Consider the following 26,184-nt stretch of genomic DNA (forward strand, 5'->3'; position numbering starts at 1 on the left):
GCTTGCCTCCCTCCAGGCGGCTCCTGGAGCCCGTGCATGTGGTGTCCTGCCCTCTGTGAGTGCACACAGAGAAAAAGGCTACAATGGCGGTCCCACCCCTTCCCTCGTGCACCCCCAAACAATGGCGCCTGGCCTCTAAGGCAGCCCAGGCTTCCTCCCCATACACCATCAGTTGCAGTCGCACTAGATTCCAGCTGCCCCAGGCTGTTTCTGCACAGCCAACCCCAGTCCTCTCCCTGGGTCTGATCTCCAAAGCCCGAGTTCCGGCACCCAGTCCCCACCCGCACCGGTGGACCTGCATCTCAGGCTGGTGAGTGCAGGGCGGCAGCACTGAACAGACCATCTGTGCAGTTTTCCCTCTGCTCTGGCTGCCACAAACCGGCTGCTGCATTCTCCTCTGAGTCTCTGAAGCTCCCCTTCTGTCCCAGCAGATCTCCCCACCAGTGAAGGGGCTTTCCCGGGTGCAGGAACCTTTCCTCTTTCATAGCTCCCTCCCAGGGGTGCAGGTCCCATCTCGATTCCTTTCTCTTTTTATTTTTTCCTACCTGGAAGTTACCTGGAGATTTTCTTGCCCTTTCAACAGTCTGAGGTCTTCTGCCAGTGTTCAGTAGATATTCTGTGAGAATCGTTCCACATGTAGATGTGTTTTTGATGTATTTGTGGGAGAAGCTTCACTTCCTACTATTCCACCATCTTGATTGCTGCTCAGAAATGTGCATTTTAAAAAAGTACTTCCATGCTTCTTGTGCCTTACCATTAATTAGAGTAAAATGATGACACCTGTGAAAGTGACCCCAATTCTACTTTTCTTACCAGACACAGCTGAGAACTCCTTAGAGAAGGAATGTGTCTAATATAAATGCTTAACCTTATACTCACAACTGTTACTAAATGCTCTTGCTTTCATATTCCTGAAAACATAAGCAGAAACTTACAGAGGCTGAACCAAGTACACACTACTTAAACATGTTAAAGGTAGGTCCTGCAAGATTTTTTATTTTTAAAAAAATATTGCATGTAATTATACAAAGTTTTCCCTTTTAAGAGAGTTAAAAGTATGCAGGGAGTTGCACTAATACAAGAAATTCCACTTTTCCTTTAACAAATTACACATGTAGACTTTCCTCACTTATTAATATAATATTAAGTAATAAAATAATCTTACTTATATTTGGAAAAGAAGAAATAAATACCCTCTAGTTGCATTAGGTTCAGGAACCAAGCTCAATTTGTTTCCAAGACTTGGAAGAACTTCTTTTGTACTGTTCCAGTTCCTAAAACAAAAATATGTGTTACTTGCAAAAAAACTTAAAATTTTAAAACTAGGCACCTTAAAACTGCCTTAGCATTTTTTTGGGTTAACAGTGTATCCTTTATAACATCATCATTCTCCAAATTTCTTGCCAACTGTTTTATAAATAATTATACTTAGGATTTATTTTCTAGAAATGCAGTCTTCAGAGTTTCCGTGTCACCAAAGCAGCACTTGGAGATGAATTTATTAAAGTTTCAGACAAAATATACGCTATATAGTATATACAAGTTGTTTTTCAACTAACAGAATTAAGCATTTGGCATACTTTAAGTATATAAAAGTGATCTTATTTTTAAATGTTTGCTGTTCAACTCTTGTCAAATTGTGGTTGAAGTCAGCAAGGTATCAATGTTTAAAATGTACATATCGTTTGACCCAGTGATTGTACCTTTAGAATTTTATCAATAAGTATAATAGAGAAGAGCAGAAGAATAGCAATAGAAGGATATTCACTGAGCTGTGTATAGTGGCACACAATTGGAAATGGCTTAGACATCTCCCAGTAAGGACTGATTAAATACATCAGTGCTCATTCACACTTGACTTCATAGGCAGCCAGCAAAAACAACAGTGGTCTTATGTACCACATGAAAAGGCAAATAGGTGGAGAGAGGGCAGGACACTTCCATTTTCTGTTATACACTTCCATGTCTTGACTTTTTTCACAATGAGTATATGTTCCTTTCACAATTCATAAAACAGAGATAACTTTTAGTGGGGGTGAATATCCTGCATGAGATGACTGACCTGCAAAAGGGATCATCTAAGGGGATTGCCTCCTGGCCTCTTACATGTTGTTCAATGTCTAAGTGTACAAAGTATATTATTATTTCAGATAAGCAAAAAGTGGTTACTCTGCAAGATAAGGCAATCACTGCCCTTTGGCTAACATAACAAGTTCATTTTCGCTAGGAAAAGAAAATTAGATTCTCATTTTCAGAAAAAAATTGCAGATTGTCTCTTTCATACCTATACTCTAAGTTATTAAAATTTAAATGTTGAAAGTTTCAAAACTGTATAAAGACTTCAGAAGGATTTTTTATAGTATTAACTCTGAAGCAGTCTTTATAGCTTCGTTTATTTCTTCTAATGAAGTTAGCTCAGTTCACCAGTTATCTTACCAGCAACTTATGGTTTCAAAGACTGTTTGCTCATAAAGAATAAACAGTAATCAGTTATCACAGACTTTCTTTAATTGAATTATTTTTACCAATGCTAATGGTGAGGGCATTGCTTTGAGATTCTGTGCTAGTAGTTTCTCTCTTCTACAGACAGCAAACAGAGAAGATATAAATTTAAAGTTTTGGATATTAGAATGTCAAAATTTGGAAATGGACATCAATAAAATAATTGAGCATCAACTGGTAATCATTAGCATGACTTTTAAAGCAGAAGCATAAAATTATGTTAAGGTACTACACGTGCAAACGAAAATCAATTCATCAACTAAGATACCATGAATAAAATACTATGAAAGAGGCAAAATTAGGATATTATAACTTTTCAGGTGAGTTAAAAAAAAAAAAAATCTCTCAGTCAAGAGAATGTAGAATTAGTGAGGTACAAGGGTTGAGTAAAGAAAGATATTGTGGGGCTGCTTTCCAGTTCCACTCAAAATTCATATGGTTTTAGGTCAGTTAGGGAAGATGTATTTGAATGTGAAAACTCATGATGCTCAGAAATACTCTAGGGCTTTAACAATATGTGTGTGTGTGTGTGTGTGTGTGTGTGTGTGTGTGTGTGCAAAAAAAAAGGGCTCACTATCTAATATAAACAGATACTCTTATCAACAATGGCAGTTAGTCATTAACTCCTAGATAAATATTAATTCAGAGATGACTTCCAACTAATCTCTATAGCCAACCTGCACACATAATAAGGGTTACATGAGGTCATTTTAGTGTCCCTACAACATGCCTCTTACTTTGCTACAGCTAAAACACCCTCTAAATATTCATGACATATTTTTCAAAAGTCTTCTGTACTTAAACGTTTTGCTTACTTATTCTAGAGCCCCTGAAGGTGAAAGGCTAGTGCTGAGAAAAAGACGCTGGTCCCCGCTTGCAGTGGGTGGTTGCTTTCAGGTTATCCTTGCAACAATGTGACTGCCCAAGTTACACAGCTCTGTAAATCCCACCTGAGAGGTGGTCAGGGCATTCAATTTACTGTGCTTATAGTAAGGGCATGTCCTGTACAGTGACTCATTTTATCAAACTAAAAGGAGATCTGGGAAAATCTAAATATTGGACCATGATGAGTTTACCAACTTTTGCATTCTTACATTAGACTGTGTATCACAAATGGTGCTATCTGGCATATATGGAAAGCAGTCTCCACTTTTAATCACTTTCCTGAGAGACTCTGGGTTTTGTCAACTGCGTTTGTGTGCTTTCAGTCCTTAATTTTTCTGATACAAGAAAAGTATAGATACATCTAAATGTCCTAATAAAAAAACAAAACCTTTTAAATAATCCCACAAACAAAAGAATATTATGGAAGTGTCTCCCCAACAGTGAGGTAAGAATCACTACCCATCTTCAACATAAAGTAAACTGGAAAGTCCAAAAAGGATATGTGAACACCAAGTCATCTCTGGGTGGTAGAATGATAGGTGATTTTTAGTTCCTTCTTGATGCATATCAAAATTTTTTAATATATAGTGAAGATGTACTATTTAAATAATTTTAAAAGTAAAAAATTAAATTGAGAAAAATTTATGGAATTCTAAGGATATTTCTGTGATAAAACTTAAGATGAAATAAAATAAATGTTTAGGATAATACCTGATCCTTCTGAATTCTCATTTCATCAACTTCGCTTTCAGCATACTGAGGGTCTCTTGCAGGGTCCTTGACATCTTTTAATGTGTTGACACTCTGAAATCACAATTCTTCAAATCATTTCATGCCCATAGTCCAAAACCTTCAACGCAGGGTTATCAACTACCCTGCAAGCCAAGTTCTCGTTCCTCAGCTGGCCCTCGCTGCTGAGCGTCAGTTCAAATTCCCCCAGGTCCTCTCTCCCTCGTCTTTCAGATGTTGCCTCTCCCTTCTCTAACAACCAGCGAGAGCTCTGTTTGGAAGCAGAGTGAGAACTGTGTCTTACGCATCTTTTAAACCCCACAGTGCCTCATATACAGTAGATTTTTAGCAAATGTTTAATTGATTTTTGAGCATGTGAGTAGAAAACAAAGTTACTATAATAGGCCTGCTGAAACATTTCCCAATAACTGTTGAATAGTGCTGAAAATTCTTGCTTTAAAAGAATTAGAAATATATACCTTTGGTGGAAAGAGCTTTTCATACACTTTTTTCCACAATTCCATTGGTGAATGGGCATGAAACTTTCCAATGTCATTGTCAGGAACGGGAGGAGATCCTAAAATTGGAAGTTTTACTCCAAATGACTGCATTGACTAAAACATTACAAACTCTATCAATAAAACAGATGATACTTATAAAAATATAAATCTTAGATCACTCATTTCTCCTTTCCTGTAGTCACTATTAAAGTTTACCCCAACCCAGTGTAGCAAGGCCACTGGGGCAGATTCTAGTACCAGAGGAAGAGGAGATAGAGTAATGAGTAAACTATAATTCTCTTTCCCCACATTTAAATTGCTGCTTGGCAAAAATATAAAGTTTGATATTCTCATGTGTTCATGAATGTGTAAGGAAACAGTTATTCTTATGTGCTAATGAGTAGAATGCAAATTGGGACAGCTAAATCAGAGAGTAATAAGGCACTAGTGAATACTATGAAAATACTAAAAAAGGTCACACTCTATTAACCAGCAATTCCAGTTTTGGGTGTTTACCCTAGAAACACCTACATACATGTATTAAGGATTTCACATGGCTGCATCACTTGTATTAGTGAAAAATTGGCCACAACCGAAATGTCCATCAATAGAGGTATAGTGAACTAAATTACTATGCACAGCCATGCTCTATAACATTACCCAGCAGTCAAAGTACCAAATAGACTTACATGTAGCATTAATATGGAAAAAGGAAAACTTCAAAATGATATAGAATGATACAATTATATTAAAACAAATAGTTGTTTCTAATGGTACTGATGAACCTATTTGCAGGGCAGGAAAAGAGATGCAGACGTAGAGAATGGACTTGTGGACGCAGTGGGGAAAGGGGAGTGTGGGATGAATTGAGAGAGTAGCACTGATATATACACACTACCATGTGTAAAATAGACAGCTAGTGGGAAGCTGCTGTATAGCACAGGGAGCTCAGCTCGGCACTCTGTGATGACCTAGAGCATGGGGTCATCACATGGGATGGGGGCGGGTGGGAGGGAGGCTCAAGAGGGAGGGGATATATGTATACATATAGCTGATTCACTTTATTCTACAGCAGAAACTAACACAACATGGTAAAGCAATTATATTCCAATAAAAAAAAAGATATGGTACATATATACAATGGAATATTACTCAGCCATAAAAAAGAGTGAAATAATGCCATTTGCAGCAATGTGGATGGACCTAGAGAGTATCATACTAAGTGAAGTAAGTCAGTCAGAGAAAGACAAATATATGATATCATATGTGGAATCTAAAAAAATGAGGCAAATGAACTTATTTACAACACAGAAATAGACTCACAGACTTCAAAAACAAACTTAGGATTACCAAAGGGGTAAGGTGGGGGAGGGATAAATTTGGAATTTGGGATTAACATATACACACTACTATATATAAAATAGACAATCAACAAGGACCTACTGTATAGCACAGGGAAATCTACTCAATATTCTGTAATAACCTATATGGGAAAAGAATCTGAAAAAAGAATGGATATATGTATATGTATAACTGAATCACTTTGCTGTATACCTGAAACTAACACAACATTGTAAATCAACTATACTCCAATGCAAAATAAAAATTACATTAAAAAACAAAAAAAGTTTTTTCTATACCACATTCACATATATAGAAAATGGTCTGGAATATTAAACTTGATCCTAATATATACTATTTCAAGATTTTATATGGAGAATGTCTTTAGGTATTGCTTGTATAATTTAATTTAAAATTAAGTTAGCGCTTCCCTGGTGGCGCAGTGGTTGAGAATCCGCCTGCCGATGCAGGGGACACAAGTTTGAGCCCTGGTCTGGGAAGATCCCACATGCCGCGGAGCAACTAGGCCCGTGAGCCACAACTACTGAGCCTGCGCGTCTGGAGCCTGTGCTCCACAACAAGAGAGGCTGCGATAGTGAGAGGCCCGCATACTGCGATGAAGAGTGGCCCCTGCTTGCCACAACTAGAGAAAGCCCTCGCACAGAAACAAAGACCCAACACAGCCAAAAATAAATATACATAAATTTTTTAAAAGTCCCTCTTAAAAAACTGCCAAAATATACACCCTAATGAATACTGCCTTTCAAAATGAACCTGAAAAATAAAACAATTACAGTGTTTAAAAAAAAATTAAGTTAATATGAAAAATTTGAAAATATGCTGCCACTTCTTGGCAATTTTCAACCCACAGTCTGAGATTTGTCATTCTTTCTATTCTAGCATCTACATTGTTCACTAAGACTGTTTCACTCTTGATCTTTCAGGGCCTCCTTACCACTTTGGTGAGTAAGACACTGATATAACCCACCGATCTTACTTAGATTTCCCAAATCTCTTCCTTGTCCTCATTTGTGTGTGTGCGTGTGTGTGTGTGTGTGTGTGTGTATTGTACAGAATTTTATCACCTTTGTAGGTTCATATATTCACTACCACAGTCAAGATACTGAACAGTTCCATTCTCAGAAGGATCCCTTGTGTTGCCCTTTTATAACCACACCTACCTCCTCGATTCCTCCCCCTACCTCCCTACCTACAGTTCTGTCCCTAACCTCTGACAACTATTAATCTTTCCTCCATTTCTAAAATGTTTTCATTCCAAAATTTTATATAAATAGAATTATATTGTACGTAATCTTTTCTCATTGGCTTTTAAAATTTAGTATAATTCCCTGGAGATTCACCCAAGTTGCTGTTATGTATCAATAGTTTGTTCTTTTTTATTGCTGAGTAGTGTTCCATGGTAGGGATATACCACAGTTTATCCACTTACCTGTTGAATGATATCTGGGTTGTTTCCACTTTTGGGCTATTACAAATAAAGCTGTCATGAACATTTGTGTACAGATTTTTATGTGAACATAAGTTTTCATTTCTCCCACATAAATGCCCAACACTGCAATTTCTAGGTCATTTGGTAGCTGCAAGTTTAGTTTTATAAGAAACCATCAAACTGTTTTCAAGAGTGGCTGTACCATTTTACATCCCCACCAGCAATGTATGAGTGATCCAGTTTCCTCACATCCCCTCACAAGCATCTGGTGTTATCACTATATTTTATTTTACCTATTCTATTAAGTGTGTGGCGATATCTCATTTGCATTTCCTTAATGATTAATGATATTAAACATCTCTTCATGTGCTTATTTGCCATTTGTATATCCTTTTTAGTGAAATATCTGGGCATGTCTTTTGCATATTTTCTTTCTATCTATCTATCTATCTAGGCTGCACCAAGTCTTAATTGTGGCACATGGGATCTTTAGTTGCGGCAGGCAGACTTCTTAGTTGCACCATGTGGACTTTTTTTTTTTTTTTGGCTGCATTGGGTCTTCATTGCTGTGCATGGGCTTTCTCTAGTTGCAGCGAGCGGGGGCTACTCTTGGTTGTGGTGCATGGGCTTCTCATTGTGGTGGCTTCTCTTGTTGCAGAGCACGGGCTCTAGGTACATGGGCTCAGTACTTGTGGCTCACGGGCTCTAGAGTGCAGGCTCAGTAGTTGTGGTGCATGGCCTTAGTTGCTCCGCAGCATGTGGAATCTTCCTGGACCAGGGCTCAAACCCATGTTCCGGGCACTGGCAGGAGGATTCTTAACCACTGCCCCACCAGGGAAGCCCCATGTGGACTTGTTACTTGCGGCATGTGAACTTAGTTGATGCATGCACGCGGGATCTAGTTCCCTGACCAGGGATTGAACCTGGGCCCCCTGCATTGGGAGCGTGGAGTCTTCCCCACTGGGGAAGTCCTCTTTTGCATATTTTCTAATTGGATTTTTTTTTACTGTTATTTATATATTCTAGATACTAGTCCTTTGTAAAATATGTAGTTTGAAAATATTTTCTCCCAGATTGTAGCATGTCTTTTTATCCTTTTCACATGGGCTTTTTTTTTTTTTTTTGCGGTACACAGGCCTGTCACTGTTGTGGCCTCTCCCATTGCGGAGCACAGGCTCTGGACGCGCAGGCTCAGCGGCCATGGCTCACGGGCCTAGCCGCTCCGCGGCATCACATGGGCTTTTAAGAGCAAAAGTTTTTAATTTTGATGGGGTCCGAGCTCCATGATTTTTAAAAAATTTATTGTATTTATTTGATAGCACTGGGTCTTAGTTGCAGCAGGCGGGCTCCTTAGTTCTGGTATGTGAACTCTTAGTTGCTGCATGCATGTGGGATCTAGTTCCCTGACCAGGGATCAAACCCTGGCCCCCTGCATCGGGAGCGTGGAGTCTTAACCACTGTGCCACCAGGGAAGTCCCTCCATGATTTTTTAAATTCAGTATTTTTCAACCCTTTTCTGACCTCCAACTACTTACATGGGCAAAAGATTTCCATCAGCATTATCTATCATTACAGTGATTCTCACTGCTAATGAAATTAAGTTGGTAATAATAAGTATTATAAAAATCAGTATTTATAATCACTCATTAATACCTCTATTCTTTTCATTCCAATTCAATCTACAATCTCATGACAAAGATCTCTACATTCGAAGTCAAGTCAACTTTAGCTTATAACAGTAACGGGGGATGGGAAATAAAAAAGAAAATTATTGTCTATTAGAGTGTTAAAACCAAACTATGCCAACCCCAGCATATAGAGTTGCTAGGCCTGAGAATCTCCACAATGAAAATAGCTTCTGTGAGAAGATAAGGAGCTTGCCTACATAAATGCTTGAAATTTCTTTTGCTTCATGAGTCTAGGACATCTGTAAGTTTAGGAAACACATCCCATTGGATGAGAGGCAATTTTTCATAATGAAAAATTAAGGCATACCTAGTTAGTACAACTGTGTTCTTTTTGATTTATTCCAACACTTGAATCTCAGATTTTTCATCATTGCCCATAATATATAGCTTTGAATTTCCTGACCACTCTATGCTTCTGGTTTTCTTCTAAATGCAAGGAGCTAAAATTTAAAAGTATCTGGAAATCAGTGAGGGAAAGAAAATACATGCAAAATTTTTAGTGGAATATAGATTAGAAATCTATATATAGATTTCTATATATAGATCTATATATAGATCTATATAGATATAGTGGAATATAGATTAGAAATCAGTCTCTTATGTGACAACATCCCTTCCATCACAAATATGTCAATGTGATGCATTTTGCATCAATACTGTGTATACAAAGAATAACAGCAACAATAATGAAACCGGAAATGATGGTTAGAGTTAGGAGATGTTGGAGATGAAGTGAACAGGGAGTAGGACAAAATCAATAAGCAATTAAAAAACCACTGAACAATCTTAATAAGTTCACCAACCTATTTGACTTAAAGAATCCAATCCTGCTGTGACAAACAGTGGTTTATTCTGATCCACACATGTTGATTTGCTACATGGATAAGAAGAAAAAAGAATCCAATTAAGTTTAGCAATCAAATATCCTGCCACTCTCTACGGTAAATACAAGAGCCAAGTTTTATATCTAGCCACTGGTGACAGCATTGCTCAAAATGAATGAATGAATATTAATATGATTCCAAAAATTAAAGTAGAGCACTAATAAATGTATTATAGGAGAAAAAAAAATGACAGACCCAAATTACCTCAAATCAAAACCAAGGAAAGTTAGCAAGGATAAGAAAAATACACACTAAAATGATTGATTCCACTTCTAATCAATATAAAAAAGTGATAATAGCGGGAAGGCTACTGAAATGAGGGAAAAGAAGTAAAAGAAATCAGGGAAACAAGTATAATAGTATCATTGTTTTGTCTAGTCTCAAACTAAGTATTATATAACATTTTAGTTGTAAAATTTGATAAATATTTAAACAATATAAGAAGCAGGAGACAATATGAAATTATCTCTAAGAACAGTCATCTGAGGCACTTTCCTGGTCACGAAGCAAAAGACTTGTGAGAACAATAATCAGATGAGACAATAACAACAGCAAAAAAAAAAAGATAAAAAGATATTTAAAAAATATTTTAACAGTACCTTTTGTCAATGCCAAATGCCAACTGGTTAATAACTCCACGTATTTTTAGTAATAGAGCTTCTGATTTACTGGTAAACTAGAAAGAAAATAAATCAGGAGAATAAATTACATGCTCTGCTTTCAGATCACAGAAACAGGTAAAATAAATATGGCTTTGAACAAGTACAGATTGCAGAGAGAAATACTATCTATTTGTCCAACAATACTTGTGTTTCAGTAAGCAAAACAAAACCTTTGAATAAAGGGAAAGAAAAATCTCAGTAAATTTGTTTTAACTTACTCTTCAAACTTCATGAGTGCATGATATTGAATGGACTTGTTTTTATGCACTGATCATTTCCACTACTCCCACAAATGGATCGTAATCATTGCCAAAATGCAATCTGGTTTGTTTAAAATGTAGGAGGTATGCATCATAAATAACTTTTTCACCTAAGGGCATATGACTGTCTTCAAAGCAGTTAATGTGGGAGTTGCAGATTAGTCCAACAGATACTGATACTCACTAAAACCTTTTTTTAACTTCTCTTCTGAATTGCCTTTGGAACCTGCAAAATAAGCTACTATATTCTCAGTGGTGGTCTATAACTAGAATGATCATAACCAGAACATTTTAGAGAACGAAACGGGGTGGCTACTATTAATCATTAATCTGAGAAATCAGGTGAAACTAGGACATATGGTTACCCTACAAATCTTTTAAGACTAATTTGATTTTTGGAAATACCAAAGTCACCCAGCCAAATAAGAATGACCAAGATGTATGAAAGTGGGAAAAACAATCTTGAACCAAAATGAGATGTAATTATAATGTACAGAGTTCAATTTTCAGGATAATATTCATTCTGGATTAAGAACAGGCTCCAGGGAAAACATTCAAAGGAGAACACTCAGGTGAATATGTAAGATTTTATTTATTTATTTATGCATGCATGCATGTGGTACGTGGGCCTCTCACTGTTGTGGCCTCTCCCGTTGCGGAGCACAGGCTCCGGACGCGCAGGATCAGCAGCCATGGCTCACGGGCCCAGCCGCTCCACGGCATGTGGGATCTTCCCGGACTGGGGCACAAACCCGCGTCCCCTGCATCGGCAGGCAGACTCTCAACCACTGCGCCACCAGGGAAGCCCCTGATACATTTATTTTTAAAAATTGAAAAATTTTAGGCTTCCACTGAGACAATTTTCTAATATGAAAACTTTAGTTGAATTTTAAAAACACAAGTTTTCATCATCATCATTATTATATTATCTATTATGTTCCCTATATGGTGAGGAAAAAAACCTCGTCACAAATGTCTTTCACAGGACGTGGGAAGTTTTCTAACTCAACCCCACCCCCATCTACTGCATCAACTGCCTTGAAAACATCCTCCAGAAATAGCTGTAGAGCTTTTACTTATGAACTCAATGCCTGGGAACTCATAATCTCCAAAAGCAACTCATTCCATTTTCAGATAATGGTAGCATTAGAAATTTCTTTCTTAATTTGAACTAAGCTCTATTGATTCCTTGTTATTGACTCTAAGAAAGCAAAGAATATATTTAATCCCTCTTCCATGGATCAGTCCTTCGAATGTTTAAAGAGTGTTATCACAATCCCGATGCCAGAATATATGTTTATACTGTTCCTCATACATCTTAATTCTAAGTCCCCTAACATCCTGTTGGCTCTCCACTGAATGTGGTTCTACTTACCAATGTTTTTGTTTGTTTGTTTTTGTTAACTTGATTAGATTGCTCATACTATCAAACCAGTATTCTTGACTGAATTATAAAGGATAAACTATAGTGTTAAAAACAAAAAAGACTGCTGAGTATCATTGAACCTTGTAAAGCAGTACGCAACTCTGGGCTGTAGGGTAAGAGTGGAAGTGAAACTGAAAGGTGGGGCTTTGATAACTCTGGCTGCTTTCTTCTTGGTGTGGGAAGCTAGAAAAGCTTTATGGTTCCCCTGGTGGTCCAGAGTGCTCTTATAACCCCAACCTCTGAACCCTCTGGCTTACTGAAAGCTGAGATGGAGTCTCAAATCCTTTCCCTAGTCCCTGACCTTCTAGGGTCTTTTGAACCATGGTTAACTGCAGGCCTGCTGTGGCCTGGGTTGACCTGACTTCACCTAAATTTGTATCCGTAAGACCAGACTGGCCCTGATGGATCATCAAATGTGATCTGTTCCTAAAGAAAGACAGGGATTTCCCTCGGCGAACTAACCAGAAGTAAGTATGGGGCCTTATCTAGTGGTGAAAGTAAGAAACTACAAGATCCATGGTCTTTGCTTCTGTACTCTGAATGAGTAATTTACTTTAAATTCGTCATATCTTTTTCAAAACAATAAAGAATATTTTTGTGGTTGCCAAGGGGGGGGTTGGTGAGGGAAGGTTGGATTGGGAGTTCAGGATTAGTAGAGGCAAACTATAATATACAGAATGGATAAACAACAAAGTCCTACTGTACAGCACAGGGAACTATATTCAATATCCCATAATAAACCATAATGGAAAAGAATATGAAAAAGAATTTAAAAAAAAGAATATTTCCAAAGTACTCTGTCAACCTAATATGTAAGCAGATACAGTACAAACATAAAAGGTAATGATTTTTAAGAAAATACACAATAAAATATATTTGGAGCATTCTGAAAAGTATAAAAATTTTAAATACAGATCATATTTATTACTTTTCATCTTAATATACTAGCCACGAAGGCTGGGGACTAGGCCATGTTTTCTACAGGTTCCTCTGAGCACTCTGATTTAGAGGGAAAAAGAGACCATTCAAATGGGAAGAAAGTTTTTCCTTTTTTTTTTTAAATAAAAAATGCGTTTATGTTTTATTGTGTTAGAGGATATCCAGCAACATTTGGTCCTGCTGTGGAAGATGATGTAACAGTAATTATAAGAACCAGCCTTGGGCTTCCCTGGTGGCACAGTGGTTGAGAGTCCGCCTGCCAATGCAGGGGATGCGGGTTCGTGCCCCGGTCCGGGAGGATCCCGCATGCTGCGGAGCGGCTGGGCCCGTGGGCCATGCCTGCTGGGCCTGTGCGTCCGCAGCCTGTGCTCCGCGGCGGGAGAGGCCACAACAGTGAGAGGCCCGCGTACCGCAAAAACAAAAACAAAGAACCAGCCTTTACTGAACTTTGTGTCAGACCCTGTGCTAAGCATTTCACAGTACTCGGGCTACTAATCCTCACAACAACCCTATGAAGAAGGTATTGTTTTGTCCATTTTACCAGGAGACTGAGGCTTCAGTGAGATTAAGTGACTTGTCTGAGACCACATATCTAGTAAGTGGTTGCCCAGGCAGCATGACTCCCAAGTTCATATTTTTAACCTCTACAACAAACAGCATTTAGGTTTTAAAAAAATTGTTAGTCTTTTTCTCTTTTCTTTTAAGAGAACATAGATTCTAATTTTTAAGGGGAAACGAAAACATAAATAAATAAACAACCAATTTATCTCTTTAATATTGATGGGGGTTTATGGCTATTAGAAATTTAGAACTTTTGCTTCAAAGAAATGGTAGGCCATCTAGCAGAGTGTGTTCTAGAAATACATTATAAACACTCCGTAACAAGAGGGTTTTGAGGCAATGGGAAAGGAGAGAATGACATGCATTAGTAAAAGCATTAGCATTCATAACTGTGCACCAAGCTGTTAATCTTTCCAAATTTGTTACTGTCCGTTCAAACCCAAAGGATAGGAAATGTACAAACCATTAATGATGCTCCGTAATAATGTGCAACAAATCGAAGTGTCTTGCATATTACCTTCCTCTTCTCAGAGTCAAAATCCTGAAGAAATACGTTATTAAAAAGAAAAAAGTTGAGAGAACTAGTGTCTGTAGCAGAAAGGTGCAAATTATTCAATACAGAAATAGATTTTCTTATTTATTTTTTGGAACATACCTTGAGTAGGATTCTATTACCTTGGCATTTGTTTCTATAGAGAGCTGAACAGTAGCTGCAGCCTTCTAGAGCTGCAGCTACCAGATCTTTCCTTGTTTAAACACTTAGCTCAATAGAATTTAGATATAAGCACACATTTTCTAGTGCGGAATACCCCAAGGATTCTCTGACAAGCAAAGATAAGAAGAAACTAATTTTCTACTTTCTTAGATTTAAAAGTTGGGACATAGGCCCTGTCCCTTGGTGACTGGACTGGATTCAGTTTCTAAATCTTCTGCCATATCCCCATTCCACTGTATTTACTGTTCCTTACCTATTTTCTCTTTCCCAACTATATCCTCTTTTCCAAAATCTTTAAGATGTGTGACCCCTTGACCTCTCCCTCCCAGAGTCATTTTTGTCATTTCATTATTACTTTTGTTCCTCTCCTATAAAGCCTAGGCATGCAAGTACAACAAGCTCAACTAGAAGTGGAAGAGCTTACCTGAAAAATATCGTATTTACTTCCAATTATGACCAGAGGAATTGGAAATGGGTCAATTAATTCACGATCCTGTTAACAAACATATTTCATTGATTCATTATAATTGTTTATTACTATGTATTCATCAATTTCCACTTATATCATTTTAAATCTTCCCATAATGTTGACATTGTTTGCTTGACATAGAGGTTGTTTCAATATTGAATTTCTTAAACTATCAATACATTTCTCAAGCATAAAACTAGAAATGACAATTCCCTAAACTATGATATTTATTCTTCATGTTGTATCCTTTTATTTTCTTAAATATGTCACCTTCCTGTTTTTTTTTTTTATTATTTCGTATTAACTGTTTGTTACAATAACATTTATACATGGGAACCATAAACTATCAGTTTTGTTCTGATATTACCTTTGTAAAACGCACTCACATAAACTCTGGGCAATATAAAATACTGCTCTTGGTTTTCTAGAAGACGACATTCATGATTGTATATAAAGGACTTACTTGTGTTATCATATTGCAAGTTTATAGTTTAATTAATTATCAGATGATAAAAAGATATTGATTATGTGACAGACACTAAATGAATGTAAAGTATAGTGATGGTAAAGGCTGTTAAAATTCTATTCCTTGCTTAAAATTGTAGTCTTATCTAGCCTTTGCCAGGTGACATTTGTACAACCTGGTGTTTTATCTTCATTTTACAGAGATTATAAAATCAGTATCAAACTACTACTTTAAAACTCTATTCCTTTTGATTGGTGTAATATGCCATAACAGTCACAGTAGATGTCTAACAAGAAGACATATGAAATCTTTTTCCTTGTTTTGCCCTTACTGAGGTTTTATTAAATTGCTATAATTTTCCAGTGAACAGGTTCATCTACATGAAATGAATTTCAACTCATGCATAAAAATCTAAAGAAGTTGTTTGTGATGTTATCTTTAACTGTATATGGGGCTAAGAATTCTAGGGATAATCCCAACAGTAACTCACTGGATGGTCCTTCTGCATATTGCTCCATATCTTCTGTCTCATTTCAGAAACTGCTTTAGCATTTTTCTTCCCCAGTTTCATCATCACTTTATCTACATGAAGTTTTGTGGCTTGCAACAGATTTTCCATGGTGGGCCAAAGGTCATTAGGTTTCGAAAGGTCCAAAACAAGAACAATAGAAAATGTCCTAAAGAAATAAAAACATGTTTCAAAAAAAAAAGTCAAAATAATTACCATTTGAAGCCATACTATACTGAAATTTATTTTCTAAAAATAACACTATAGTTTAAGAAAAAAAACCCCAGCAATGTCCTAAGAAAAAAATGCCAAAATTATAGCCTTATTTATTCTAGTGCTTTTCCCTAGTGATATTTAAGTGTCACAACTGAAGTTTTTGTTTGAACTAGTAATAATCCAGTTCAAATAATCGGCAAGTAATTGGGTCCAACAATGCCATATTTAGATCCACTTTTGCTGTGTGCTCCAAAGAAGGGAAGCAAAAATAATAATCACAGCAGCAGCAACAATGCAACAACCTGGTGAAGGAGAAGAAAACAGATTTACTGATGGTCCTTGCTAGGAGGACTACCTAACTTATTTACTCTTAACAACAACACTTCCTAGAAGATGTTATGACGGCCATTTTATGGATTAGAAATCTGAGGCACAGATTCATATAACTAGTAAATTGTAGAGCTGGTATTTACATCCAGAGCCACGTGCCTTTCTGCTGTACCTTGCTGCCTCTCTGAAAGCACACCCCTGGCCACCACACACACCACCACTGTGACCACATGCATGTGTGCTCATGTTCATGTAAATCTAACCTCAGCAATAACAACCCAATTTAAAAAGGGCAAATAACTCAAATACACATTTCTCTATTTAAAGGTATACATATGGCCAATAAACATATGAAAAGAGGCCCAATATCACTAATCATTAGAGAAACCCAAATCAAAACCACAATGAGATACCGCTTCACACCCATTAGGATAGCTATGATAAATAAAAGTAAAAATAAACAAAACCCCCCAGAAAATAACGAGTGTTGGTAAGGATATAGAGAAATTGGAACCCTGGTGCATTGCCAGTGGGAATATAAAATAGTACAGCAGACACTGTGGAAAGCAGTACAGTGGTTCCTCAAAAAATTAGAGGATCCTGCAATTCCACTTCTGGGTGTTTTGAAATCAGGGACTCAAATAGATATTTGTATACCAATGTCCATAGCAGCATTACTAGCAATTGCCAAAGGGGGGAAATGACCCAGATGCCCATCAGTGGGTTAAGAGATGAACAAAACATGGTATATACATACAATGAACTATTATTCAGCCTTAAAAAGGAAGGGAATTCTGATACATGCTACAACATGGATGCATCTTAAAGACATTATGCTAAGTGAAATAAGCTAGACTCAAGAGGACAAGTATTATATGATTTCATTTACATAAGGTACCTAGAGTAGTCAAATCATAGAGACAGAAACTAGAATGGTGGTTGCCAGGGGTTGGAGAAGGAAGAAATAGGGAGTTATTATTTATTGGGTACAGTTTCAGTTTGGGCAGATGAAATGTTCTGGAGATGGATGGTGGTGGTGGCTGCACAACAACATGAATATACTTAATGCTACTAAACTGTACATTTAAAAATGGCTAAAACTGTGAATTTTATGTTATGATATTTTACAATAAAAAACGAACAAATATAGGAGTATTTCAGAAAATGGTCATAATAAGTATGTAGAACCATAATCATGGGCCAATATATTTTTGATCAACAGGGCAAACATTCTGCTAGTAGATATAGCAAGGAATTATAATACATGCTAGTTATAATACAGTCAAGTTATTTTGCTTAGTTTGAGCAAATCAGCTGTGTTGTGTAATTAAAGCAGAACAGTAGCTAAATTCTACACTATAGGTCTAAATCCAGAAAGTAGTCTTTTTAGACATTAATTAGCAAGATTTTCTATAAAATTATTGAGCCATTAAATTCTCTAGCCAACTACATCTATGTCATTTTAATAAGCTCAGAACCAGTTTTGCTTAATTGTAACAGAATATACATAAGTGAGGATACTATACTTTCACAGTTTTAGTATGGTTAATGTTTAAAAAAGAGAGGACTATGGTTGAACTTTTTTTAACTGTGGTAATATATTAAACATAAAATTTATCATTTTTTCCAAATGAAAATAACTTTGTTTTAAGCAAAGGAGAAATGGATTATTCAACTTTTTTCTAAGATTAAGATTTATGTTGCCAGTGCACTGGAAATATCTGTGTTACTTTTACCTTCATAGCAAATGACAGCTAAAAACATTTTTTTTAAAACACGACCTTTTAAAACAGGGAAGTGGACCACAGGAAATGCTCTGTTACAAATTATCTAAGGTCTGTGGAAATGTTCAGTGCATCTATAATTATTCTATGAACAGGCATCTTAAAGATAAACAGTATCTAAGAGCACTGGTACGGCTGCTGAGGTCGCTGGGCTTCGTCCAACACAAGGAAATTATATGTCAAATTAATTCCAGCCACAAAACACTCTGAGATTTGCAGCTACATGAGGAGTGAAATGCTTTCCATGAATTCTTCCATCACTCAGCAAGCTACTCTGGACCCAGGCCTATGGCGCCCCTGCCCTCTGTTCATCATAACCCTGACCCCTCTTCTCTCCTAAAGCAGGCTCAAGCTGCCCTGGAGTTCCAGGCAAAGAAGACCAAGGACTCACAAAGTGAGGCATTAAAGAAACTGGAGAGGTTTGGCTTCCTGCAGAAACCAGAATTTCTACAAGCCCGTGAGGTCTAGAGAAGGGAAGTGAGGTAGTATGGCAAGGTGAAGTGCAAGTCAGGGCCAGGTAAGAGCTGCTCCCGGCCTTTTCAGTCCTGCCAGCCTCAGGCCAGGCTGGCTGGCAGCTCTGGGTCCTTCAGCTCCTCCCCGTCCGCGCCATCTCTTCACAACCACACCACCGTGAGCTGCCCGAATTCCCAGGCAGCTTCGATTATTTGTCTCTGTTAAAGGAGGACAAATGAAAACTATGCAGCTGTAAAATCCCATGATTCTGAAAAGTAATGTCAGGGGAAAACGGTGGTTATAAGTGAAAAAGCAAGATCTAAATCTATATACATACAGTATCCCATGCCTGTACAAAGTATGTTTATGAACACTGAAAACACTGAAAGAAATACCTCAATATGTTGATAGTTCTTTTTCATGTGATTGAGGATGCTTTTACTTTCTATGTACCTTTCAGTATTTTTCCAAGTTTTCCATATGGGCATACATTACGTTTGTAATAAGTAAAAGACAGTAAATCATATTTCTTTAAAAGAAAAAAAAAATCACTGGACAAATAAAGCCAACATTACCGGCTAGTTATAGAAAAACAATTATCCTGTTAACAAGAAATAACTCCATACTCTAAAGATCTTAATGGCTGAAATTTAACAAATAATTGTCAAGCCCTTTGTATGTGGTCCAGGCAGCAGCAACCGTTTGTGTTAAACTCTGACAGGAGTAAGATATTTCAGATTTAAAAATTTTGTTTTCCTTGGCTAAGATGACAGTTTTCCACATCTGATTTGGCCATGTGTGGGAGTCATTGTTAGGAAAACACCACCAAAGAGTTTGAGGTTTTCCCTCAGGTTCTGTTTCTTTTAGGTCAGCAAATAGAGACTTTCTTCCTCCACTGACTCGTAGACTTCCCCTGGATGAAGCTTCAATGGTATTAATTAGCATTAAGTTCAAAGTAGACATAATGTCCAGCTGCAGGAAAAACTCAGGGCTGAATTAGCTCACGCTTGGATGGGTGTTAGAAATAATTGTTTTCAAATTTATTTTTCCCAAGTGAATTCATTGCCCAAGTGTTATTTGACATATTTTGTTTGTTTGCAGGCTTGCAAAATACGTTACTAGTTGGAATGCCAACTATTTCACTTCAGCACAGGCCAGAACCTTGGTTCTTTTAAAATCTCTGACAGCATTACAGTTTAAGCACATAGAAAGGAAGTGAACTGTAGGCAACATAAAACCGTCCCTGCAAATTCTGGTTCACAAAAGCCTACTCATATTCATCCTGTGGTCTCCACTGGATACTTTCTAACAACTGTTCCTGGAGCTGGCCACACTTACCGTAAGGTGTCACTTGTGATTGGTATGCTGATTAAATCCAGTAAAGAGGTTCCTCCACCTAGTTCCCAAAAATGAGCAATATCTTTTGGCTGAAAAAACAGGGTTTTTTCAAATTAATGTTCTTTGATATTTTTACATTTTAAATAGTTCTTATGTTTCATTAGTACCAGCCAGTAATAATTATGGATACAAGATATTATAGTCCTCAAGACCATTTCTTGGCAATTTTTTGAAAGTTAAGGAAAGGAAATTTTTTCCTTTCTCTATTCCATCCCTCAAAATGCACCAAAACCTCTATTCCAAAGAACAAAAATGAAACATTAAGAATGTACATGTATACTAAATGCCCTAATTCTACCCTAACCTAATAGAAGACATTAAACAGTGCCCCAATTCTGTAAATATCACATGTAGCAGACACTCACTCAAATTAGAAATAAAATTAACAAATTGAACACATTTGGAATTATCTTTTTGAAAACAGTTATAATTTTAGATAGAAATAAAACAGTTGAACAGGAAAACATCCTAATTGAGGGAGGCAGAAGCTCACAAAATAAATCAGACACACAGACAAGACATGAGGAAATGGGAAGAACAGGTGGCAGTTCGGGCTGCAGACTGGAATTTCCCGGGCAATAGTATATAAGCAGCTGGTCTGTGCCTGACTTCCCTGGGGAATGTGACCGGCTGGCACTGGCCATACAAGTGGTAGGTGGGGGAACAAGGAGAGACTCAACAACTGTTTCCCTTTTTAGAGGACTCCAACACTAGGGGATTGAAAGGGCTGGGCAGCCAAAGGGCTGGGTAGCTTGGAAATAAGACCATCTATTCCATGACAGCTCTCCTACACCACCAGCTAGCTGATGGCATCTCTGCCTCTGGCCAGATACTAAGGAACCTTCAGGACACCAAGATTGTGTGAAGAGCTGATAAAGCTCTTCCACTTAGAACTTTTAGGAGACATTAAATCTGAGAAAGATGTGAAGCCCATCTTTGAATGAATATGGAAAAGCCCAACTTGATAGCACAAAGTTTAACAGAAACAAATAGGTGAAAAAGAATCACATGAGTTTTTATGTGTCTAATACCATGAACTTGGAAGAGGCAGGTGGTCATTAAAGCAGTTTTAGATGAATATATATATTTTGCATTTTTGACAAGTTATCTCAACCATTAAAATTGTTTTGCGGTTGCTATTTGAATCATTAATGTTTGTGGGGGAAATAAGTTTGCATTGGAAAATCTCCCTTGATTCACAACTGGATGAAGAAAAGTTTTTAGAGCTCTTGAAAGTTAAGCTTATGAAAGTTGTCTCAGAATTTCCCATGAAAAGGATAACTCCATTTCTAGGCTTATCACTCATGCAAAATTCATGTGAGTCACAAAAAATAAAGTCCTCCCCCATCTCATTACTTTTTTTCTTTTCTCTTTTTAATTTCACAGTTTTAATAACCAGCTTGGCACTGGTGAATCCAGGAAGCAGCAACAGCCCATTTTAACTGTTTATATACACTGTCTAATAATCAAACACTTGGACTGGATCAGTCTATAAAAATTTGCCTCTGTTATGGGAGATATGGGACCTTCTACTGTATTCTAGATTGTTCTTCCGTACATCTAATTTTATTTTTAAAAGACCTCTTTTTCATATGAGAACTCCAAAAGAGAATTCCATTTAGGAATTTTTATTCCTCTAACATACACTATAAGTTCTCCCTGTACCCTGAACAATGTCTAATTTTCCTCTGTAGATACACTAACACAGTGAAAACAGGATTATAGCCAATTAGGGCCTGTGGTCTCAAATAGCATTACCAACTTCAAGATGTATTTGTAAAAATGCTAATAATCTGGATTTTGACCAGTATTTTTTCATAAATATTCCACAGGTCAAATTCATATTTTTAGCAGATTTTTTGGAGACAGAAGATAACTCATGATGTTATTCTCATTTGAAAGAAGAAAATATGCCAAAAAACTGTACAATAAAGTTACAAAGGAATCCAATTCAAGCATTTTAAGACATAACAAATGAGAAGGCCAAAATATTTCCCCACAGTTAGGTTGGCTTCATATGTGCTGAGTTGCATTTGAGTTAAAAAGTACATAGCTATGAAGTGTACAGCTGGATATGTGCAATGATTGTAGGTAAGATGGAAAATATAAAATACAACGTCAGTATCCTCACTTCTCCATGTATGTGTAGCGCAGCATCACCAAAAAGACACTCACTATGTTATGTCCTTTTGCTCTCCTTCCATATGTATATTCCAAGGCTAAGGTTGGTTTTGCTGGCTCATCCCTGCACAATAAAAGACAGGTAGTATTACCATCATGGGTGGAATTATTTTCTTATGTTATCATCTTACCTGATTTATTTTTGCTTCCTCTTAAAAACTTTGATTAGTAGAGAAGTTACACCTTGTATAACACATTGAGATAAAAATGATTAAGAATTTATACAAAAATTAAATAAGCCTTCAAAACACCATCTTTAGTAGCAACTGCAGAGCATAATGGCACCTGCATGTAGTGGCAGCGCCTAGCAACACTGCTGGGGGAGTAGAGAAGGTGCTGGCAGTGTTGGTGGCCATGTTAGGGCACAAGCTCTCTGCATGCAGGCCACGTGGGAAGCACTGACAGCAGGTTTGTGCTCAGCCTTGATGTGGGGAGCTGGGAACCTAATGACTATCAATTTAACGGCAACATCAATGAAAGACTTTTATACAGTTCTCAATCTGAAATCACGGTTCAAACGTAGGCATCATTTAGCTAATGAGAGCTACAAACAAACAAGACTTTCCTTATCAACTTCCTGCAACACCTACCAATCATAATCCTAAATCTTAATCTGGTGGCATGCTTCTATGGTATAGAAGATTAGGAAGTATATAAAACAAATGGTAACATGCACAGTTTAAAGACCAATAATGTGCTTCAAAAGTAAACCCATGAGAGGGGTTCCCTGGTGGCGCAGTGGTTAAGAATCCATCTGCCAATGCAAGGGACACAGGTTCAAGCCCTGGTCTGGGAAGATCCCACACACTGCGGAGCAACTAAGCCCGTGCGCCACAACTACCGAGCCTGCGCTCTAGAGCCCGAGAGCCACACAACTACTGAAGCCCACATGCCTAGAGGCCGTGCTCCACAACAAGAGAAGCCACTGCAATGAGAAGCCCACACACCGCAAAGAAGAGCAGCCCTCGCTCGCAACTAGAGAAAGCCCACGCGCAGCAACGAAGACCCAATGCAGCCAAAAATAAAAAAAAATAAATTAAAAAAAAAGTATACCCATGAGCAATTCGAAGATTGTAATTAATGTTCAAATAGTCATGAACTAGATAGAACTAAAAAGTTTAAATACCAGAGTAGCAGAGCCAAAATAAGCAAGTACTATGGTAGACTGAGTAATTATGTTAATTTCTCCCCCCAAATAAGGAAATCCAATATTAATCCTGTACAATTTCTTTTTGCTTGTTGTTGGTTTTATCTTTAAAGGAGATTGTAAAAGCCATAATAAGGATTCACTAAGAATTAAAATATTTTGTTTCGGCCTCAAAATTATTCTCTTTCCATGTGCCTTTTAGATTCTAACTTGCCCTACACAACAAGAAAAAGCAAATGTAGTCTAGAGGTTAACCTAACACTTACCTGTCAAGACACCTTAGAATAATAGTAGTCTTTCCCTGGAAATTCAAAAAGAAAGAAATACTGTGTTAATGTCATCCACATGTAAAATTTTATTATTGTTCATAATTGTGGCCCAAAATAGCTTTTAATCACTTGAATGATAAATTACCTGGAAACTAGAAACTTTCAGAATTATTCCTAAGTTTGATGAGTAGAAAAAGTTAACTGTCAACTTTCCATCAGAGTGCAACTACACTGCTATTATTATAATTATAAAGTTCCGCAGATGACAAATACTAGCAAATCAAACCTCATTTTAGTGGTCAACTTGGCAGCTGTCTTAAATTTTCTCTCTACTCATCAATGCTAATTACTGGTTAAGCTGATGATTAGTGTCTTCTAACATGTTTTAATTCCAATTTGTTGAAGTGGAAATAAAAAAAGATAACATACAAATAAAGGACATGTTGAAAATATGTTCCAAGTAAGCAATCCAGATACCAGGTTAGAGTACTTTTTTGGGTTTGTTTTATTTCTAGGAGATGTATTTATTCTACATTTCTTTTTAGGAGTAAGGATATATAGGATGGCATATAGGATATCCCATCTCTGCCACTAATCATGAAACTTAACTTCACATCTTAACCAGGGACTGGCTCAGTGGTTTAAATCATTGTGTTTGTTTTCTTAAAACTATTTTTTTTAAACAAACAATCTCTTACAAGAAAATGGACAAAAGAGAAGCAGAGGGGAAAGCTCTACCGAAGGAAACCTTCAGGATCCAAAGAAAGCAGTTTGGAAAACTGTGGACTCTACCAAAAACACAGATTATTTTATTATACATGTGTTTTTTTAAGCCAAGAAAGCTATAATATTTACCAAAAAAAAAAGATAATCATAAATAAATGACTCCACATTATATCTGGGCTATGATCAAATTGAATGACTTATTTTGGTAATGAGATATGTAAATAATTGGAATAGTACTAAAAATATATATTATTGAAGGATATTTATTGGTAGGTGTTATATCAGAGTGAAAAACTAGTAACAATCTAAATGTCCCAAATAGGGAACTGATTGGCTATATTAATAACGGCAATCCATATAATGGAATAACATGCAGCTAACAGGAATGATGACGTAGGAATATACATACTGACATGGTAAGACATGCATAATAGATTATGCATGACCCTGTTTTCAGTTAAAAAGCTTCTTTTCCTACTTCTTTGAGATGCACATACATACATAATATGCATAGATACAGAAAGAGAGAAAAAAATACAAAAATGGATCCAGAGAGACATCACATGTTAACAGTGAATGTTTCCAGGTGATAACTTTGTAGGTGATTAATTTTTTTTAAGAAAATAAAGATCTTCTAATTATCCCTTACCGAATGTGTACATGTAGAATATTTTTAAAGTTTTAAATAAATGAGGACTATAATACCTAAAAATTAATGTATTCTATGTACAAGAAAGTATACAGAATTACTGTATTTTAGAATTGGAAGGAATCTTAGATAATATCTAGCCAATTTTCTCAAGTTCTCATGATCCCATAGTGTTGATTTAAATTATTTTTATTATAATTTCATTTAAATGTATAAGACTACTTGGTGGAATTCCAAATAAACTCAACTCTGGGCACTGAAGTCAACTTTTAGATTACCATTAAAATAATGATCCAAATTTTAAAAATTCACTAGTAAACTGTTGCGCTCTGAGAATGCATCCACAGACCCTCGGGTTTCCTAGTCCAAGAAGCACTGACACAGTACAAGTTCATTTAGAGACTATCAAAATGAATCCCATCTTCCCTTCTATTACTTCAATCACAGCAGTAGAGTAAACAATTACTCTACTTCTCTTCTCTGGCAAGAATCTTAGAGGCTTGTATCAGTCTACCCTCATGGGTGCCATCTCTTCTGGCTTACAGTCTCCCTCTCCCTCTCAGCTACTGTCATTAGTCTTGTTAACTTCACACCCACATGGGCACGGGCAACCCACCTAAGACCCCGACCTCTCAGTCCCCTTTGCCTCCTCAAGAGACTTTTTCCTTCACTCTACTTCTGCTACATGTCACTTTCAAGGTTCTATTTTGAACCATTTCACTACTGGAAATTGTACCACTTCCAAAATCACACAAACAACACATTCTCTAACCACTTTTTTAGGAACCCCACAGGAATAACTCTTTAGCTTTAGTGAGAGGCCTCCAACGTCCATCCATCCTTCTGGGACACAGCTGGAAAGAGAGGGGTGCTCAGGCTACCTGAGCACTGACGCTGCCCGGTAAAGATGTAGCTTCACTGACACAGAAGTTAGTTCCTGAAAGCCTCATGTCTGTTAACATGTAGAAACATGAAGCACAGAAACAAAGTAGTATTATATACACTATATATATATAAAATATCATAAAATAGTCCCCAACTTAGGA

General features: G+C 37.0%; 1 protein-coding gene across 4 annotated transcripts in view; it reads right to left on the bottom strand.

The window, feature by feature from the left end:
* Positions 1–973: 973 nt before the first annotated feature.
* DYNC2LI1 (dynein cytoplasmic 2 light intermediate chain 1) overlaps positions 974–26,184 on the bottom strand; it is a 44,963-nt gene continuing 19,752 nt past the window's right edge. Inside the window, exons 3-14 of one of the 4 annotated variants that reach the window (XM_027113248.1) lie at positions 23,761–23,795; positions 22,342–22,411; positions 20,107–20,195; positions 15,968–16,154; positions 14,967–15,035; positions 14,291–14,368; positions 10,579–10,655; positions 9,899–9,969; positions 4,596–4,693; positions 4,099–4,191; positions 2,063–2,120; positions 976–1,274 (exon numbers count right to left, since the gene is read on the bottom strand). In XM_027113248.1, coding sequence (XP_026969049.1) covers positions 2,103–2,120; positions 4,099–4,191; positions 4,596–4,693; positions 9,899–9,969; positions 10,579–10,655; positions 14,291–14,368; positions 14,967–15,035; positions 15,968–16,154; positions 20,107–20,195; positions 22,342–22,411; positions 23,761–23,795 — 885 coding nt within the window. In that variant the 3' untranslated portion in view covers positions 976–1,274; positions 2,063–2,102. Of the gene's footprint in view, positions 1,275–2,062; positions 2,121–4,098; positions 4,192–4,595; positions 4,694–9,898; positions 9,970–10,578; positions 10,656–14,290; positions 14,369–14,966; positions 15,036–15,967; positions 16,155–20,106; positions 20,196–22,341; positions 22,412–23,760; positions 23,796–26,184 lie in introns of all 4 variants that reach the window. The other 3 variants (XM_027113247.1, XR_003434056.1, XM_027113249.1) reach the window with 3 other exon arrangements.

This window comes from Aethalodelphis obliquidens, unplaced genomic scaffold, assembly GCF_003676395.1.
Source record: "Aethalodelphis obliquidens isolate GAN/ISIS:26980383/991018 unplaced genomic scaffold, ASM367639v1 scaffold12, whole genome shotgun sequence".
NCBI lineage: Eukaryota > Metazoa > Chordata > Mammalia > Artiodactyla > Delphinidae > Aethalodelphis > Aethalodelphis obliquidens.